The 17,561-nt window shown below is 42.2% G+C and overlaps 1 protein-coding gene across 3 annotated transcripts in view; it reads right to left on the bottom strand.

Moving 5' to 3' along the window:
- MCF2L (MCF.2 cell line derived transforming sequence like) overlaps positions 1 to 16,175 on the bottom strand; it is a 259,022-nt gene extending 242,847 nt beyond the window's left edge. For all 3 annotated transcript variants that reach the window (XM_084612820.1, XM_084612821.1, XM_084612822.1), the window contains exons 1-2: positions 16,134 to 16,175; positions 3,162 to 3,360 (exon numbers count right to left, since the gene is read on the bottom strand). In XM_084612820.1, coding sequence (XP_084468946.1) covers positions 3,162 to 3,339 — 178 coding nt within the window. In that variant the 5' untranslated portion in view covers positions 3,340 to 3,360; positions 16,134 to 16,175. The remainder of the gene's footprint in view (positions 1 to 3,161; positions 3,361 to 16,133) is intronic.
- Between the last annotated feature and the right edge of the window lie 1,386 nt (positions 16,176 to 17,561).

The raw sequence follows: 17,561 nt of genomic DNA, 5'->3' as shown, positions 1-17,561 counted from the left end.
CACTTCTTGCATTTATCCTGATTTGCTCCTGGGGGTGAATCACTTGAGTGCAATGCATCAGTGGATTTAGCAGAATTTATAAAGGCTTAATAGGTTATTTCTTTTTTGGCTTGTACTTCCATTAGGCTGTTATCAAGAGGAGTACATACCAGTGGCTTGGTAATACAATGTTAGCTGAAAATCTGTTTCCGATTTATTGAACTAGACCTGCTAGAACATCTCAAAACAAGCAATCTCAGCAATCTAAGGCTGAAAATCTATTGGTTGCTGTACACAGAAAGCTATGTTTCAGAATAGCAACGGTGTTAGTCTGTATCCGCAAAAAGAAAAGGAGTACTTGTGGCACCCTAGAGACTAAAATTTGAGCATAAGCTTTCGTGAGCTACAGCTCACTTCATCAGATGCCAATGAAGTGAGCTGTAGCTCACGAAAGCTCATGCTCAAATAAATTGGTTAGTCTCTAAGGTGCCACAAGTACTCCTTTTCTTTTTGCAGAAAGCTATGTAATTTAACATTTTTAGTTGAGGCCAAGAACATTCTTCAAAGAGTTTATGAACGTAACAGCTAAGCATTTCAAGAGTCTGTGAATTACAGCTTTACAATGGTTAAATTGGTTTTTAATTATTCTTGTAACAAGTTTTTGTGCTTCTATATGAATTGCTGATGCACATGTGCCTTCAGCTGCTTTTTCAGTTCTCCTGTAATTTTTCCACATAAAAACTAAACAGAAAAGGAGCCCATTTTATTCAGTTCTACATTTTAAAAAGTATTTTCTATTCGGTAAATATATGTTGTTATTGCATAATTTTGCACCAGAGTGATTTTTCATGCTTTATTTTCTGTTCCAGATCTTTACTTGTTTTGAGTCTTTAAACCCCGAACTGAGCTGTGCTTAGGTCTTAACGTTGGTAAAAGCTTTGTCTGTAGCACCCTCGTTTGGGAGCGGTTTGTCACAGCAATCCTACTTGCTGTTTTTACAATGGTTTTCACCAGTATGCCATACTAGCACTATTTACCTTTCCACAAATTCTAGAGCCACCCTGACTTCACTCTAAGCCATGGGAGGAGAGTGGAACAAAAAACTGCAGGAAGATCAGGCTCCAGAAAGCCTGTGGGCGTGGAAGTGAGCTGGGTCAGCCCACTGGTCAGAAGACACCATTGCTACATGAGCATACCCTGAAACACAATTTGCAGGAGGTGGCAGCATTTGACATTGGCCTGCAAGCACAGCACTCAAGGAGCTTGACTCAGGTGGAGCTGCAGTGAGAGGAGGCAGTGCCACCTCAAAGACATTGTGCCCTAAGGGAAAGAAGGCAGGTTGACTAGAATCGGTTGAAAGCTTTTGAAATTCTTCCACTTAAAAAAAAAAAAAAAAAAAAAAAGAACACAAAAACAAAAAAAACAAACAACCCCACCACACAGGGACAAAACAATCATGAACTTTTTTTCCCCCAAACCAGCTCTACAGGCAACCGAGGAAAGAGTGAGTATTATAGATGCAACTTCACAGTAATTGTGCACACAACCTGTCTATGCAACATCACGCTTCTGTCCTTGTTACCCTTGCCCTCTATTCTTTCCACTGTTTGTTTCCCCACGTCACATCTTAATCTAGACTCCAAACCCTTTGAGGCAGAAATTGTCCCCTGCTCTACATTTATGTGGTGTCTAGAACAATGGGGCCCCAATCCTGCCTGGGTCTCCTGGGAGATATTCCAATATAAATAATGCTTAATACAATAGGGAGGTTGACTTTTGAAAACGAGGCAAGAGGTTAAAACACTAACAGCAGATGGTTAAACAAATAAAGGCAGTGAGAATGCTCTCTAATACGATCTATCACAGATTACTAGGCTGCATGAGAGATTTAAAAACCCAGTACGTGTTGTGAGCCAAAAAATGGCCACTGAAAAGAGAATACTCCATTACAAGTTCTGTAATTTATTCCCCATAGCAATATTTTAATAGCAGTATTCCCCCACAAAAAGAGTGTTCAGCTTCAATGGCTATGCTCACACGGGTTTTCTTAAATCAGAACTCAAAGGGGTGAGGTTAATTTGTCTTGAAGAAATCATTTGAACAAGCATTGAAACTGTTAATCCATCATCCACCTCCTACGCAACCCACTATATAAACTGTTAGTTTTAAATATGTAAAATATTTTGTAATTGTAATTCTTTCTAGAATTGATTTTTAAGCAACCTTTGACAGTCATAGAACTCTGTATTGTCAATGAGGCTAATTTATTAAAATCAAAACTTCGTTAAGAATGACCACAAACATGATTCAATTTCTTTTAGTCTGATTAGTGTTGCCAGCAACACTGTTAGCGATGATGGAGAAGGAGCTTTCATGCTGAGCTCTTAGTTTTATAGTCTTATAACTTCCACCCCCCCAAAAAATCACATTCATGGCTGAAATGTCTTATGCTTGCTCTCAGCAGCTGTGCCCGCCATCTAGTTTCAAGAAAATATATTCCTATATCTTTTGACTTTTTAGAATGAAAACAATTTTTGAAGCAATTATGAATTTTAAGGTGCTTTTTTTGCACTGTGATTAATGGTTTGGAACACAAGTGTCAAACTTGGGATGGATGTAGTCCTCAGGTGAAGAATCTGCTATGTACTGAACTGACAATATTGATGAAGAATGGCCCAGTCCTGCTTTCACTGAAGTCTGTAGTGAAGTTTAATGCAAAATTCTTAAGAGCAGCACTGGAACCAAAGTTAACAATTGAAATTACCAGAGTCTTGAATGCACAGTACATTAGTTTTCCTTACTAACTTAAGTACACCCCAAGCAGAGATATCCAGATATAGGTATACGCAATTGTGGATATCCACAATGTCCAAAGGATAAGGAACTATTAGGAATCGCTGAAGTCTTGTTTAAAAGCCAAAAACCAACCCACCATCCCTGAAGCCACTGAAGTGTTTCAATTTAGGAAATTAACAACAAGATATTTAAAGCAAAAGTATTCTGTGTAAGCCTAGCATAAGAATCTTGCTTAAACTACTAGAAATTGAAGTTTAAACATTTTAAATTAATAGTAGTTTATTAAAACCATCCCACCAGCCAACACTTGGATATTATGTTATGAAGGTTTTCTATAGCTTGGCACCAGCAAGAAACGTTCACAACATTTAGTAGATTTTTCTCACCTGCTTGCATTGCTGGCACCTGCTGCTTCTCTTGCACAAGCTGGATGATGTCAGATACCACAATTTGTGGCTCAATATCTTCTTCTTTCCTCTCATTAGACTGGCTGTCTGTTACGAAACAACTGCAGCTGCCAGTTTCCTTACATAGGATCACCCTCCAGTGCCAAGAGACAGACATTAAAGTATCTTATGTTGACTTCTGCCAAAAGTGAGACAAATTAAAACCATTTAGCATTATTCAAGGTAAGTTTAAAAACAGTGATCGCTACACACATTACCAGAACCTTTGATTTTTGGAATAGAATAAAGCTACTTTATACTTATTTAAGATGACAGGTGTATATCCAGGATATCAGATGAGTAGAACTAGCTTTCATCCAAAACAAACATCAGGTTTCCTTGTATAAAAAGGCCCTTTCTTCACCTAGTCTTGAACCAGAGGCCTTGACACAGATTAAGTCAATTTAACTACAAACTTTAACTTCCTAATGGAAAACAACATACAACCTTAAAAACAAGTGCATGGAAGCCAAAGATACTTCTATATACTTTCAATGTGAGACACCAATGCTTATACAAAACAAATCTCTCGAACAAGGTTGCTTGGATAAAAGAGAAAATGTCCCAGGAATACAAGATTTGCAAAAAGCAAAATATAAATGTTTAAATATTAAATTATTTCCTGAAACATGAAAAGAGGTAAAATGACTGTTACAGATTTGAAAGGTACATGTTAGGAAACAAATTAACTCAGAGGGCATTTTGGTGGTGGGAGGAAGACCAGTCAGGGAAGAAGAAATGCATTATATTACTAACTTGTTTTGGCTTTTAACACGGGGTCTGAGCCTCTTGAGGCTGCCCTATTCCTGGAAGGGAAGAACTGGAGGGAAGGGGGAGATGTAAAAGTTAGTTGTCTAGACAAAAGGTAAGAGATTTAACTGTTTATGGATGGGAGAGACACCTGCAGGTTTGTGCATTTACAGAAATAGATGGGTGGAAATAATGTACCTTGACCTCAAAGTCACCTGTTCTTGAAATCAAAGATAAATCATCATTAACCAGGGAATAAAGCTATATTATTTTTCACATTGTGGGAGACATCTTAGTTCTTGATACTTATAATTGCCAAGTTATACTTGTTTATAGTGTTGTAGCAGTGTTGGTCCCCGGATATGAGAGAGACATGGTGGGTGAGTTAATATCTTTTATTGGATCAAATTCCGTTAGTGAAAAAGACTAGTTCTCAAGCTCCACAGAGCTCTTCATTGAGAAAAAGTCTAGAAAGCAACAAGGCTCTAGCAAGAGGAAGTTTCCCCTCCATTGTTGGGATGGTGCCAAATTGGTGTGGCCATACTGAGTGAATGGTGCGAGCATAACTTGACATGACTTAAACATGGCTGAATGGCTGCAGAGGATCCTGGGAGCAGATTTCCTTTAAGCAGAAGCAAATTTGATAGAGAACTGGCAAAGTCTGCTTGTACGATCGATACTGAACCTATTGGTCAGCAAATATGGGCCCATGCAAAAGTAAATATCACATGCATAAAGTTCGAGCATGGAGCACAGGTCAACCTGGTTGTAGTTACCTTACAGCAAGGACACCACGCAGAGAGCCAGAGTGAATGACTGAGTGAGTAAATGTGGGATCTGCGTTTGGTAGCACTCCCCCCACACCCCCTTCTAAAACACTAGTTAGGTAAAAATTAGTAGCCACACGGCTACTGAGCATACTTGTAAGACATGTGACTCCTTTGAGGGGGAAAAAAAAGTGTAAGAATCAAGCAAAGTAAATTACTCTTGGTTGGGATTCCTTAACTGACCCTTGAAGAAGCAACACTGCTAGACACAGTAGCCAAAACTCTGCTCTGTGAGCTAGAGTAGGACTGTGAACCAGAGGGGTCTCAAGGCAACCAAGGCTTGATTCAGGAGGAACCCGAGACAGACCAGGAGGAAAGAAGCTATCTATAAAATTGGTGACCACCTTCTTTGTTTGCCAAGCAGGAACTGCATGAGGCTAGTGCAGGGCCTGTTTGTGAAAGACACTCATTAAGAGGAATGTATAGCTCTTAATGTCTTACATAGGAGATAGATGCTTAATATAATCCTTTACTGCTTGTGTAATTCCTTCTTAATAAACTGCTGTGTGCTGCAGAGAATTACTGTGGGCCTTTTTCACAGGTATAGACAGTAATCCACCAGGAGCCAGTCAAGATCCATTTCAGGGGTAGTGGTGCCCCCTGTTGTCAACATCCATCACATTACATCAGCGAAGCACCCTGACTTTTCCTAGCAGTCTAGTAAACACCTTTGGCCATCTTTTGACTTAACTCTGCAAAGGAAAAGCAGAGAACAAAGCTGCTGGAGACCAAAATAGCTTTGCTAAGTCACTCTGGGTAAGTAAACAAGAGGGAAGAAGGGACATGTGATATCTCCTAAACTCACATTTAGCATGCACTGGACAAGGATGTGACCAAGGATTACTGTATCTCCACTTATTACAATAGCAAGAAAATATTAGTTGATTCTTTTCCTTTAACCTTCTCCATATTTCCAGATGCTGACTTTGACTGCCTCAGAATAAAAATATTATCCAAGAGTATAGATGGTAATACTGATATACTTCAGGATTGTCACCTTCAAGTATAATGCAGATAATCTTATGATTTAAAAGAAAACTAACTCAGCCAATTTAGCTTGAAATAAAATGACTGTTTGTAAATAAAGAATGAGACTAGCAATGTTTTAACCATGAATCCCTCAGGAATGGTCTGAGAAGGATTAAGTATTATCTAATTAGAGTTAATTACTATACTTCCCACACACACTACACATCATTCCTACCAAAGCCCTTCTGCTCTAAACACTGTTATAAGCTATATTTTCTCAGTGTATAAAAATAACTTGTTTTACTCGCAGCTAACATGTTGCTGACAACTTCCCTCTTCTCCTGCCTCCGCCTCATGACAAACTTTCCAAATATTGTAGGCTTTGCTGTACTTTTAAATCTACTTTTAAAATAAAAAGCAGGAGTACCTGATTTTCTAAGGTGCTGAGCATCCAGAGCACCCACTGATTTAATGGAAGCTGCATATGCTTTGTACCCCTAGGGCAATAAATATTTTTTTTAAAGCAATAAGCCATTCCCAGTGGTAAAAGAATACAAGTAAACAAACTTACTCTCTAGGAGACCTCTATTGGAGTGTGTGCAGCATTACAAGAGTGAGATTCACAAAAATGAATAACTATTATGATAAATTAAATTTGGTTTGAACACCTGAAGAGGGTTAAACACATCACAGGCAACAATGAAAACAAGAGACTACACATGCAGAGATAACTATGTGATACTGGAATTTCAGCAGAAGATAAATACTACAAAGTGTAACAGCATTTTATATTTTATTTGTTGATACGGCACTATTCATTGTTTCTCTTGATTATCTCACATGGTATATTTAAGGCAATATTTCTCCCTAGTTTCTTGGCTAATGTTTGGAATTTTCTAATCAAGAGAAATTTAAAAAAGAAAAAAAAAAGAAAAATATCCCTTGAGGAGGACACCATCATAGACCATCAGAGTAATTTTTCCTTCTCAAGAGTGAAGTGAAATGCAGTAGGGTTACCGTGACGCTCCCCTCTGGTGTTATCTAGACCAGTGAGCTGCTAGGTCACTCCAATCCTGGACTCTGGGAGCCAGCCTTACCCCGCTCTGCTGTGAGAACCCCCCACTCCTGGGCTATTCTCACACAGCCTCTGGCATGTAAGCTGCTCCTTGGATTGTGCAACCGAATGACACCAGCCAATATCTCCAGTCCCAGACACAACCATAGGAACCACCGTCTTGCATTGTCCAGTTATGCCCACTGGGCACTGCAAGCTTATAGAAGTTCATCAATTTAACAAAGAAATTGATAAGTACCAGGCTTGTTATCCCAAAGGGAGTCTCTGACATGCTTCAAACCAAATGCACTGCTTCAGGCAGAACAAACTTACTAATTACAGAGATATAATCACTTAATCTACGTCAAAGCACAAGTCAGATTTGGTCAAATGAAACAAAAGCAAAATGCATTCTAAGATGATCATAACACTTTCAGTGCCCTTACAAACTTAGATTCTTCTCACCACAGGCTGGCTGGTTGCCCTTTAGCCAGGCTCTCCCCTTTGATCAGCACTTCAGTCACTTGGTGGTGATGTCTGCAGATGGAGGTGGAAGAGCATGGCAAATGTCTCTCCCTTTTATTATGTTCTTTCTTCCCTCTTGGCTTTGCCCCCTCACCTCAACCCTTTAGAGTCAGGTGAGCATTACCTCATCGCAGTCCCAAACCGACCAAAGGAATGTGGGGTGACTCACTCAAGAGTCCAACAGATCCTGTGTTGCTGCCTAGGCCAGTGTCCTTTGTGCCTGTGAGGCTGGGCTGCGCTTGTCCCATACATGCCCTGACGAGGTGTGAACTGCCCCTCTGCTCTTGAGAGTTTTTGCCTGGGCTTGCTTTAAGCCGTGAGGACACATTTTCAGACTCATAACTATATACATGAAATTACAACATGTAACACAACAATTGACTTCAGTGTTGTTGCAAAGGGGAGAAGTCAGGGAGGAATTCGGAACCATCTGTCAATGTGTCAACGAAGCAACACAATCAGAATATAAATGACTTCTGAAAAGGTTGCCTAGAGATTGTAAGTGGATTCTGTTGGCTGGGAAAGAGACATAGCCAGGGCTTCCAGAAGACGCAATGACTCAGTGCACCACCACAGCTCGTAGGGCTCCTATAGAGCCCTAACCATAAGTTAAGGCTGCTTTGCCCTGGCAGACCCCCAGGAGAACGGTGCAAACTAGGGATATAAATATTGGTTAAAAACGTTTACTGGTTAAATGATTAAAATTATATCATTTAACGGGGGCGGCTCTGGCCAGGGTCCCGCCCAGCCCGGGTGCTGGAGCTGGGGCCCGTGCAGCCGCCCGCCTGTGCTAACAGTTAGGTCCAATTAACAGTAAGCCTAATGCTTACCGGTTAACCAGTTAACCCTTTAACCTTTTACATCCCTAGTGCAAACCTGAGGGGATGAATCCATCCCTGAAGGCAGAGCTGCAAACTGCACCTCCATCTCCGTGTCAGGAAATGTGTGAATCAAGCTCACTGTCTATAAAGCTAGCCTGCAGCATTTATAATGGATGTACAGCAAGGTGTGCAATGAATGCAAGTATTTTGGTGGCATATGTAACAGATGTTTATTGCAGGAAGTATATGACATTTGGAAGTTATATGCAGTATGGTTTGAGGAGAGAAAATGTGGGTGTGCACACCTTGGGTTATGAAGATTGTGCTCAAAGACTTGCACACTGTGGACAGGACACATGAGAATTCATTATTCTCAAAGAGGTAAAGCTGGTCCAGTCTGTTTTACCCAGACAATACATGAAATCTGTATGGTCTTTCAGCATGTTAACATAGCTCACTGTTCTATTGTCACCAACCTTTCCTTGGCTGTGACTTTATTAAGGTGAATGGTAAAAAAACATATAGTACACAGGTTAAGAAAAGAATGTGTGTACATCTGGGTATAGTGCTTAGATTATCCATAAATACCTACCCAAGCTATTCTGATGTCTATTGAAAGTGTCACACACAGTATGTTGGCTATGAGCTCTCTTAACTCACTGAACAGCTGGAATTTTAACTTTAAGACTTAAGACCATTTGTAGTTTTCCAGCACAAACTCTTCCTGAAATTCAAAGTGATAAAAAACCCACCCAAGAACAATTTATAAGAGTGAAAATCATATTTTACAGTCAATAACTCAAATATTTATTGGATTTACTTCAACCTTCTCTACCCAAAACAGTCCTCAGGCCTAAGGAAGGGAAATGTCACTCCAAAACAAAGTTGTTTGAAGATTTATTTCCTTGAAAGCTAAGTGGTGGCTCATGCTGGATGGATTATCTGTCCAAAAACATGGGGGAACGGGGAGAGGGGAGCTTAGATTCGAACGTATCTTGCGACCTTAGATCTAGATCCTGCAAAATCTTGTCTATAGGAGCACTTCCTGAAAACAAAAGTTCAAAGGATTAGGCCTAAGCTATGGAGGGAAGTATATGCTCCATAACATCCCTCCTATTACAAGCCAAGGTACTATTGGATTTCTTTTCTGTTTCATGTTGAACTGATCTATATTGCATGAGCTATTTCACTGATCACCATTTAATTTTGTGCATTATTTCTAAGAAAGTGCAACACTTTATACCTAAAAAGTATTAATGTGTCTAATTCTCCTCTGTGCCCATTTGCCTGATCTATCCTGATTACTAGGTAAATAACACCACTCTGGGTTTTAACCACTTGACCTATTTTAGTATCATCTTACATATTATACAGTAACTTTGTCTAAATCATTAAAAAAGCATAAAAACCAATAGTGCTGGTCCCAGTGTAGAGCCCTTCAACACTCCGTACCTCAGTTTCCACATAGAAAACATGCAACTTTCATTCCAACGCTTTAAGAAGAAATCGGATAATGTATTACTTAATTCAGGGATCGGCAACCTTTGGCACGTGGCGCGCCAGGGTAAGGCCCCTGGCCGGCCAGGCCCGTTTGTTTACCTGCCGCATCCACAGGTTCAGCCAATCGCAGCTCCCACTGGCTGCGGTTCGATGCTCCAGGCCAATGGTGGCTGCAGGAAGCGGCGGCCAGCATATACCTCGGCCCGCGGCACTTCCCACAGCCCCAATTAGCATGGAACGGCGAACCGCAGCCAGTGGGAGCTGCGATTAGCTGAACCTGCGGATGCAGCAGGTAAACAAACCAGCCCAGCACACCAGGGGCTTACCGCCAAAGGTTGCCGATCCCTGACCTAACCCCATACTTAGAGATTATATAATAATTCACCATGCTCAGTATATCCATACTAAGGGAAATATAGTGGAACCTCACTGATGAAGTGATAATCTGCAAACCCAGTAATTCTCTCAAATAATTTTGAGTTTGTACCCAATTTTCGGCAAAGATTTAATAGCACATTGCTGGAACATGGTTTCATAGTACTACCATTTCATTATTTTAAATTATATATTCCAGTACATTCACTGTTATTTAAAACTATGCAGTATTATAAATAAAACTGAAGTACACTTGTCAAAATAAGTGAATGAACACGATGCAATATTCTTCACGATTCATATTTGTTTCCTTCCTTGCAATGGTCTACAAATCATGATTCTCAATTAGGAAGGTTGCACTGTACACAAAACAATATAGGAACTATCTGCCTAAATGCAGTATGACATACTACAGACAGATGACGGACTGTTTTCCATGAAATTCTAATAAGGAATACAATGCATTTTAAAGCTATTAGCAAAACAATGTCAATTAAACTACTGGCAAGCCTTATTTCTTAAGTTCTACCAAGACAACCTTCTTCCTAAGGATATTCACATTTGAATTCATAAATATGCTGTCTCCCACCCCCCACATCCCTATTACTTTTTGCTCTAAGCAGGGGAAAGAGAGAGAAAAAAAGCATATTTTATCTCCAAGGTATATTTAAATTGATTTTAAAAGGTGTAGGATACTTTAAAGATTGAAGAGCTCTTTTTCTACTTCAGAAGCGTACTGTGATCATCACTTTAATCTAAACTACCAGAGATTCCTATTCCTCCAAGATAAACTTTTTCTATAAAAAAAGTCCCCTGTAGAGGATTATCAACCTCCCATTATGATTTAAATAAGGGAAAGTTAATCTCAGAGCAGTTGCAGCTACGGTGTGAGTAAAACTGAGACCTCACAAGTCTTTAAAGGGGATTAAGATAACCAAGTGCAATTGTGTGTAATAAAAAGCTTCTCTCTCTCATGTTAATCTTTTCATCTTTCAGGTAGCCTTCCCTCTTCTTAGTATGAAGATCGACAATATTTATACATTAAAGTGGTTTCTCTCAGTCTCTCCTCCTACCCAGTGAGGACAGCTCCACAAGTGAATTACATGTTTTGCAAATTAATCCAAAATATGACATAGTTTAAGACATCTGACAAAGTATTACAAAACTCGAGAGAAGAATTTTTTTTAATGCAGCATCCACAACACAAGAGCATGGATGTGCATGCTCTGAACTTGGGGAACCCATTTGTATAGTGTGTATGCTAGGAAAATAATTTGCTTGTATACAACTGAAAATACGACATCAAATCATGCACCCATTTTACATAGTCACAAACTGACTACACACAGTGTTGACTAAGGACAGTCCACCTGGAGCACAAAGCAAAGGGAACACAAAAGGGATCAGCATTGTCAAGCAGTTCTGCATCTCCTACCTGCATAGGTGACAGTGAATATATGTAAAGGAGTTGCCCACTTCCCAAGCAGCCTTACATGAATTTGACCCTGTTAAGGGTATGGAACAGCTTCCATATGAGGAGAGATTAAAAACACCAGGGCTGTTCAGTTTAGAAAAGAGGAAACAACTAAGGGGTATATGATAGAGGTCTAAAAAAACCCATGAATTATGTGGAGTAAGCGAATAGGGAAGTACAATTAACCCTTTCACATAAACACATGAGCCAGGGGTCACCCGATGAAATTAATAATTAGCAGCTTTAACACAAACATAAGGAAGTACTTCATACAACACACAGTCAACTTATGGAACTCCTAGCCAGGGATGTTCTGAAGGTCAAATGTATAACAGGGTTAAAAAAAAAAAAGAACTAGATAAGTTCATGGAGGATAGGTCCGTCAACAACTATTAGCCAAGATGGTCAGGGACACAAATGCATGCTCTGTGTCAGGTGTCCCCAAAACTCTGACTGCCAGAAGCTGGGAGTGGATGATCACTCAATGCTCTGTTCAGTCCCTTCCCTCTGAAGCCTTCCTGCCTCTGTCTCTCTTTGGAGACAGCAAATTGAATAACTTCTATGAGTCCAGTGAGAGGGACTGAACAGTGCAGGGAAAACAGTTTGGGGGAAACTTGGGTCTGGAAGGGCTGTTGGGGCCACGTGGCAAGGAGTAACCAGGCTGTGGAAACCAGGATGAGGCCATTGTGCCATGAGCTTGCTATTGGTGATAGGGCTCTGAGCCAAAACTGCACAGCACAGAAGAAGCCAGGGTTACCTGGCAGGTGGGGACATAATCCCTTACTGATCTGGTTTAACCCCCAAAGCATCACAATATCCTCACTCATTGGAAAAATGAGGTTTTCCCCTTTAGGAGGGCTGCTTTTTTTGCCCCACTGTTTCCTCTTTATTCCCCATCCACCTTTTTGCTCCCTTCCCATTTTTGTCTCCTTTCTTCCCTCTGTATTTTATTCTCTGCAACTATGCCCAATTCCCACCTCACATAGACTTCACTCCTACCTCCTTTCACCCACGGAATCTATTAGCAATGAAATAGTTTGCACTGACATTTACATAACATCATTAGATTTCAGAGTCTACACCCCAACGAGATTAAAGAGAAAGACACAGTTTAAATCAGTGGTGGACAACCTGCAGGCCGCACATGTCCTGTCAGGGTAATCCGCTGGCGGGCCATTAGACAGTTTGTCTACACGATCCCAGTGACTGTGGCTCGCCGTTCCCAGCAAATGGAAGCTGTGGGCAGCCGTGCTAGCGGACAGTCAATGTAAACAAACCATCTCGCAGCCAGCCAGCGGATTACCCTGACAGGCCACGTGCGGCCCACAGGCCCACCACTGGTTTAAACCTCTCCAAGTCTTGCTTTAAGACTGTCTGTAGACTCAGGAAGATAAACACTATCAGATTACACTTAGTTCACATTTTGGACATTATCTTGACAACCAGGAGGCTTAGAAATTTACTTCTTATTTTAAATAGTAAACGTTAATACTGCAGAATTTGAATATGCTATGTAGATCAATTAAGTAAATCAAGTGGGTTGGATGTTTGAGACTCTTGTTTGAAACACTGATAAGTCTCCTGATATGATAATTTGCCATGAGAACACCTTGACCAATAGCGCATTATTCTTATATGAAAGATATGACAAAAATACCCAAATAGGATGCTGCCAATATTCTACACCAGATTTGTTTAACACAGGCTCACCAATGGCTAAGTATGTGAATCCTAAAAAACAGACTAGATTTCTTTCAATTTAGAATGTAGAACAGGGGTAATCAATTATTTTTCGTCAAAGTCCAAATTTCTTGGTCAAGGTCAAGTCCAGAGAGAACAACAGAACACCAGCAGCAACGATAACAGTAAGTAAATAAAAGGATTTCGCGATCCATTCAAAACCATCTGGCAATCTGGATTTGGCCTGTGGTCTGCCTATCCAATACCCCTGATGTAGAATGTATTCTGCTTTCCTTAGTGTTAATATATATATTGCGTGATTTATTACTGGTGTTTTACTTATTGCAGAGATATCAGAATTTATCATCTTGAAAAAGTAAGTTTGAATGTCAGGGACCCTCCCCTGCATAAAGTTCATTTGACAGCATCCGACTGCTGTAGCAGGATCAGAGGAAAACATGCACTCTGCCCCTGTAGGAAGAAATCAGTTAACGGACTTCTGATCTGTTTGTTTTTTCAATTCAATAAAGTAATGGGATGTTGAACGCTTTGTTTACGAAATTTGTATAGATTTAATAGGCAGGTTCTATTACCTTGTAACAGATGGTAATGGACATAATTTTTTCAGCATTAAAACAGAACTACAGAAATTACTTAAAAGCGTTTAGGAAAATTAACATTTCACATTAATAAGTTTACAGTATTACAGCATAGTACAGGGTGGCCAAACTTACTGGCCCTCCGAGCTGCATACAAGCTTCAGAAGTTTGAGAGCTGCTGGGTGGCACCTGCCGGGGGCATGGGACTTCTGCCCTGATACCCCCCTTCAGGGCTAAAGCCTCAAGACCATACTCCCCACAAGGCAGAAGCCACAAGCCCTGCTGCCCAATCCCTCTCAGTCTGCTGGGAGGAGAAAGGAGGTTGGGGCCAGGGGGAGAGGAGAAGAGAGCACCGCAAACCGCACTTTAACTGTAAAAGATGCATGCGGCTCACAAGCCACAGTTTGGCCGTGCCCGCCCTAGTATCTCATGTGCGTCCCTTTCCTCCCTCAACTACTCACACATGCAACTTTCTTCAGTGTTGCATAGGTGGGCCCTTCTTCCACCACAGATACAGAAGTCAATAAAAAAAAGAGTTTCTATGAATGCTCAATTATTCTTGTACAGTAGATTCTTGAGTCAGCAAAGCATGCCAGTTCAGGAAGAACACAAGCATATTCTTAAAGTTAAACATGAGGTTAAATCCCATTGAAATAAACAATATTTAAGACGGTGCTCAAGTGTGTTCCTGAGTTGTGAACTAAATCAATAGTAGTTGGTTTTGTCTTTTAATACAGTATTTGACATTAGCAATATATTTAGTCTGTCATGACAGTTGTTCCTTGTTGTTTAATAGTCACATTGTACTTGTAATCAAAAAAGCTTAGTCAGTACTAACACATACTCTGACTCTGCAAACAGCCATGTGATTAATCTTATGTATTCAAGTACTTCCAGTAGTCAGCCCCAACCATTCAAAAACCTCATGAGTTTATCTTAAAAACCATGAGATTGTGTTTAAATAGTAAACTTTGGGTTCTATTTATTTGCCTTCATGGTTCACATTTTCAACCTTTCCTTTGCAATAATATGGGCTAGAAATTTACTTAAAAATAAATAAAAGCTGAGATTATTACATAACCTTATGAAATTAATGAATTCAGGGACTGGGGCTTTATGACACAAGCCAAACGTTGCAAGAGCTGGCAATGCTGATTCCACTGAACTCACTGGCACTACAGAACTTTCGTTCAGTTACATATTACTTGCAGGATTGGGCCCTTAAAAAGAGACACTGTTAGACCTATATAGGCCCCAAAGTGTAGGGCTTGCAAATCTTTTACAAAACCTAACAGAAGAAATGTTTCCATTATTTTTAAAAATGTCAGTAAAAGATGTTTTTAAACACATCTTTCCTTGTAATCTTTGGATTGTAAATAACCCTTTTCCCAAATGGAAACCAGAATGAACTACTCATTGGAAAAGGACTACAAATAAAAGGACAGCTAATCTATTTTGAGATACATGCTCAAATAAATTGGTTAGTCTCTAAGGTGCCACAAGTCCTCCTTTTCTTTTTGCGGATACAGACTAACACGGCTGTTACTCTGAAACCAAACAAACTGAGTGAAATATAAAATGTAAACAGCACAAGAAGTAATTTAAAAAAAGACTATTTCACATTTAATAATACCACGTACTATTAGCCACACAACGAATGAGAGGTTTTTAAATATAAATGTTAATTTAAGTGCCTCCTGATGTGAAAAATTCTTTGTTCTTTTCAACTACGGAAAAAGCAATACAAGGTTTGTTTTTTTCCCGAGCACTCTCACTCATTTCTAATGCAGCCTGAAGAGACGACACCCTGCAACAGCTACCAGATTTACCCGGAGTTTGACAATCGCGTAGCGGATTTTTCCCAGCAGCCCGGAACTATCCCCACAGCTCTGCTTTAACCCACACCACAACCGGAGATGTGGCGCCAGCCCCAGCCCTGGTCCCAAGCTACAGCTCAGCCCGGGCAGCCCCAGCTGAAGGCGGAGCGCCCCTAGCCCCGAAAGGGGCAGCGCGGCCCGGGCTGGGGCACTTGCAGGCTTCTGCCGCGCTGCCAAGGGAATGAATGGGCCGGACTCAGGCAAGAGACCTCGGCGTGCGTCTGCTCGCCCGCGCCTCGCACACTGCGCGCCTGCCGGGAGCTGGGACCGGCCCGCTGACCCCCTGCAGCGGCTGATCCTGCCCCACGGAGAAGAGCCAGGAGAGGGGCTTCAACTCCCCCGGGCTGCCCTATGCAGCCACAAGCAGACCGCGGGAGGGGGGGGTGCGCCGCTGTTTGCTCCCCAGGGGAGCAGCCACAAGCCCGGCGCACGAGGAGGGGGCGCGCCTCGGGCACACTCACCTGGGAGCGCTGCTAGGGCTGAGCGCCGCGCACAAAGCCGGCCCACGCCTCGCTGCCAACGATTGGCCTTTGCAAGCGGCGGGGGGAGGAGAGATGAGCGCCGCTCCCGCCCCCTCCCAGCACAGGCGGGGCTGTGGTGGCTGGGGGGGGAGCACCAGGAGGCGCCCGGCCGAGCGCAGCAACTCCGCCCCGTACAGCCCCTCGCCGGCGGGCGGGAGCAGCCGCAGCCGAGCAGCCGCTGCCGGGGTGCTCTCCAGCCGGCCGGTTGCTCAGGCACCTGCCGGGGGTCGCGGCTTTCTTCTGCGGCGAGGCGTGGCAGCTGGCGTACCTGGGTCAGCCCTTCAATGCAGCCGCCTCCAGTCGCGGGGGTGGGGGGCTCCGTCGGTGACACGAATAAGAACAATGGGCAGGAACATAAGCTGCCTTCCCGCGCCGCCGTGGGGGCGGGACCCACCGGCAGGCAGGCGGCTGCGGCTGGGGCGCGGGAGAGCTGGGCCACTTGCTGGAGGTCACGCAGCCAGCCCCGACCGAGCACGCGGGGAACAAGTCCCAGTCTCTTGTTCGCAGCCCTGCTCCCCCGCCCTGTTTGCAATAGGCGGCTGTCCACTTCATCCACCCACGCTGCACTGAGCTGACAATCGCTGTAGTTTCTCCTTCGTTACACAGAAGATCTTAGTTCCGTGCAAACTTCCTTTCCCCTTGCTTTGCTGCTGGGCCTGTGACCGCACCTGCTGTGTTACAAGCCACTTTAATGCTCCAGAGAAACCACTGAACCAGCAGGACTCACCTAGTATGTTCAGTGGGAGAAGACAATCATGGGGTTTTTTGACTCAAAGTCTGGCCAAAACTTAAAATTGTTGAAAGGCTTCTGGATTTTTTAAATTTATCTCTATGTAGCTGAACAAATGGACACATGGTGATAAGTTTTTGTTTTCCATTCTAACCCACACTCAGCCACTCATAACTTTTCTGAAGAGTGTGCTTTGGGGCTGAAGTTTTCTGTTATTAATTATAGGGAGCACTACCTGTAGCTACGATTGCCTAATACTTCCCACGATCAGAGCTGCTCTCAGGCCTGTTCCACAAACTGGTATGACAGAAGGTCTTTTACACAGAAAGACTGGAATTTTCAAAAACCAGTTGTAAGAACTCAAAAATGATGCCTCATTCTCTGGCTGGATGGTGGGAAACAACACTCATTTGGGTTGGACCTTTCAAGTCTACATTAGAGTATGGGTCACCCTGAGATACACCAGCTTCTCTAGGAAGAAGTTATGCTGCCCAACAGAACAGGATAAAATGACCTGTTTCATTCAGCACATTGGGTCCTCTACTTTCAGAAAGCAAAGGGAGAAGACTGAGGTCCTGGGCTATCTGGAAGTCCTCCTGGTGTTACCGAGTACCTATCTTGAATAGGTAACGTTAACT

Source organism: Lepidochelys olivacea (genome assembly GCF_965140295.1).
Source record: "Lepidochelys olivacea isolate rLepOli2 genome assembly, chromosome: 1".
In the NCBI taxonomy this organism is placed as follows: domain Eukaryota; kingdom Metazoa; phylum Chordata; order Testudines; family Cheloniidae; genus Lepidochelys; species Lepidochelys olivacea.
This window is presented reverse-complemented; position numbering and strand designations above follow the sequence as displayed.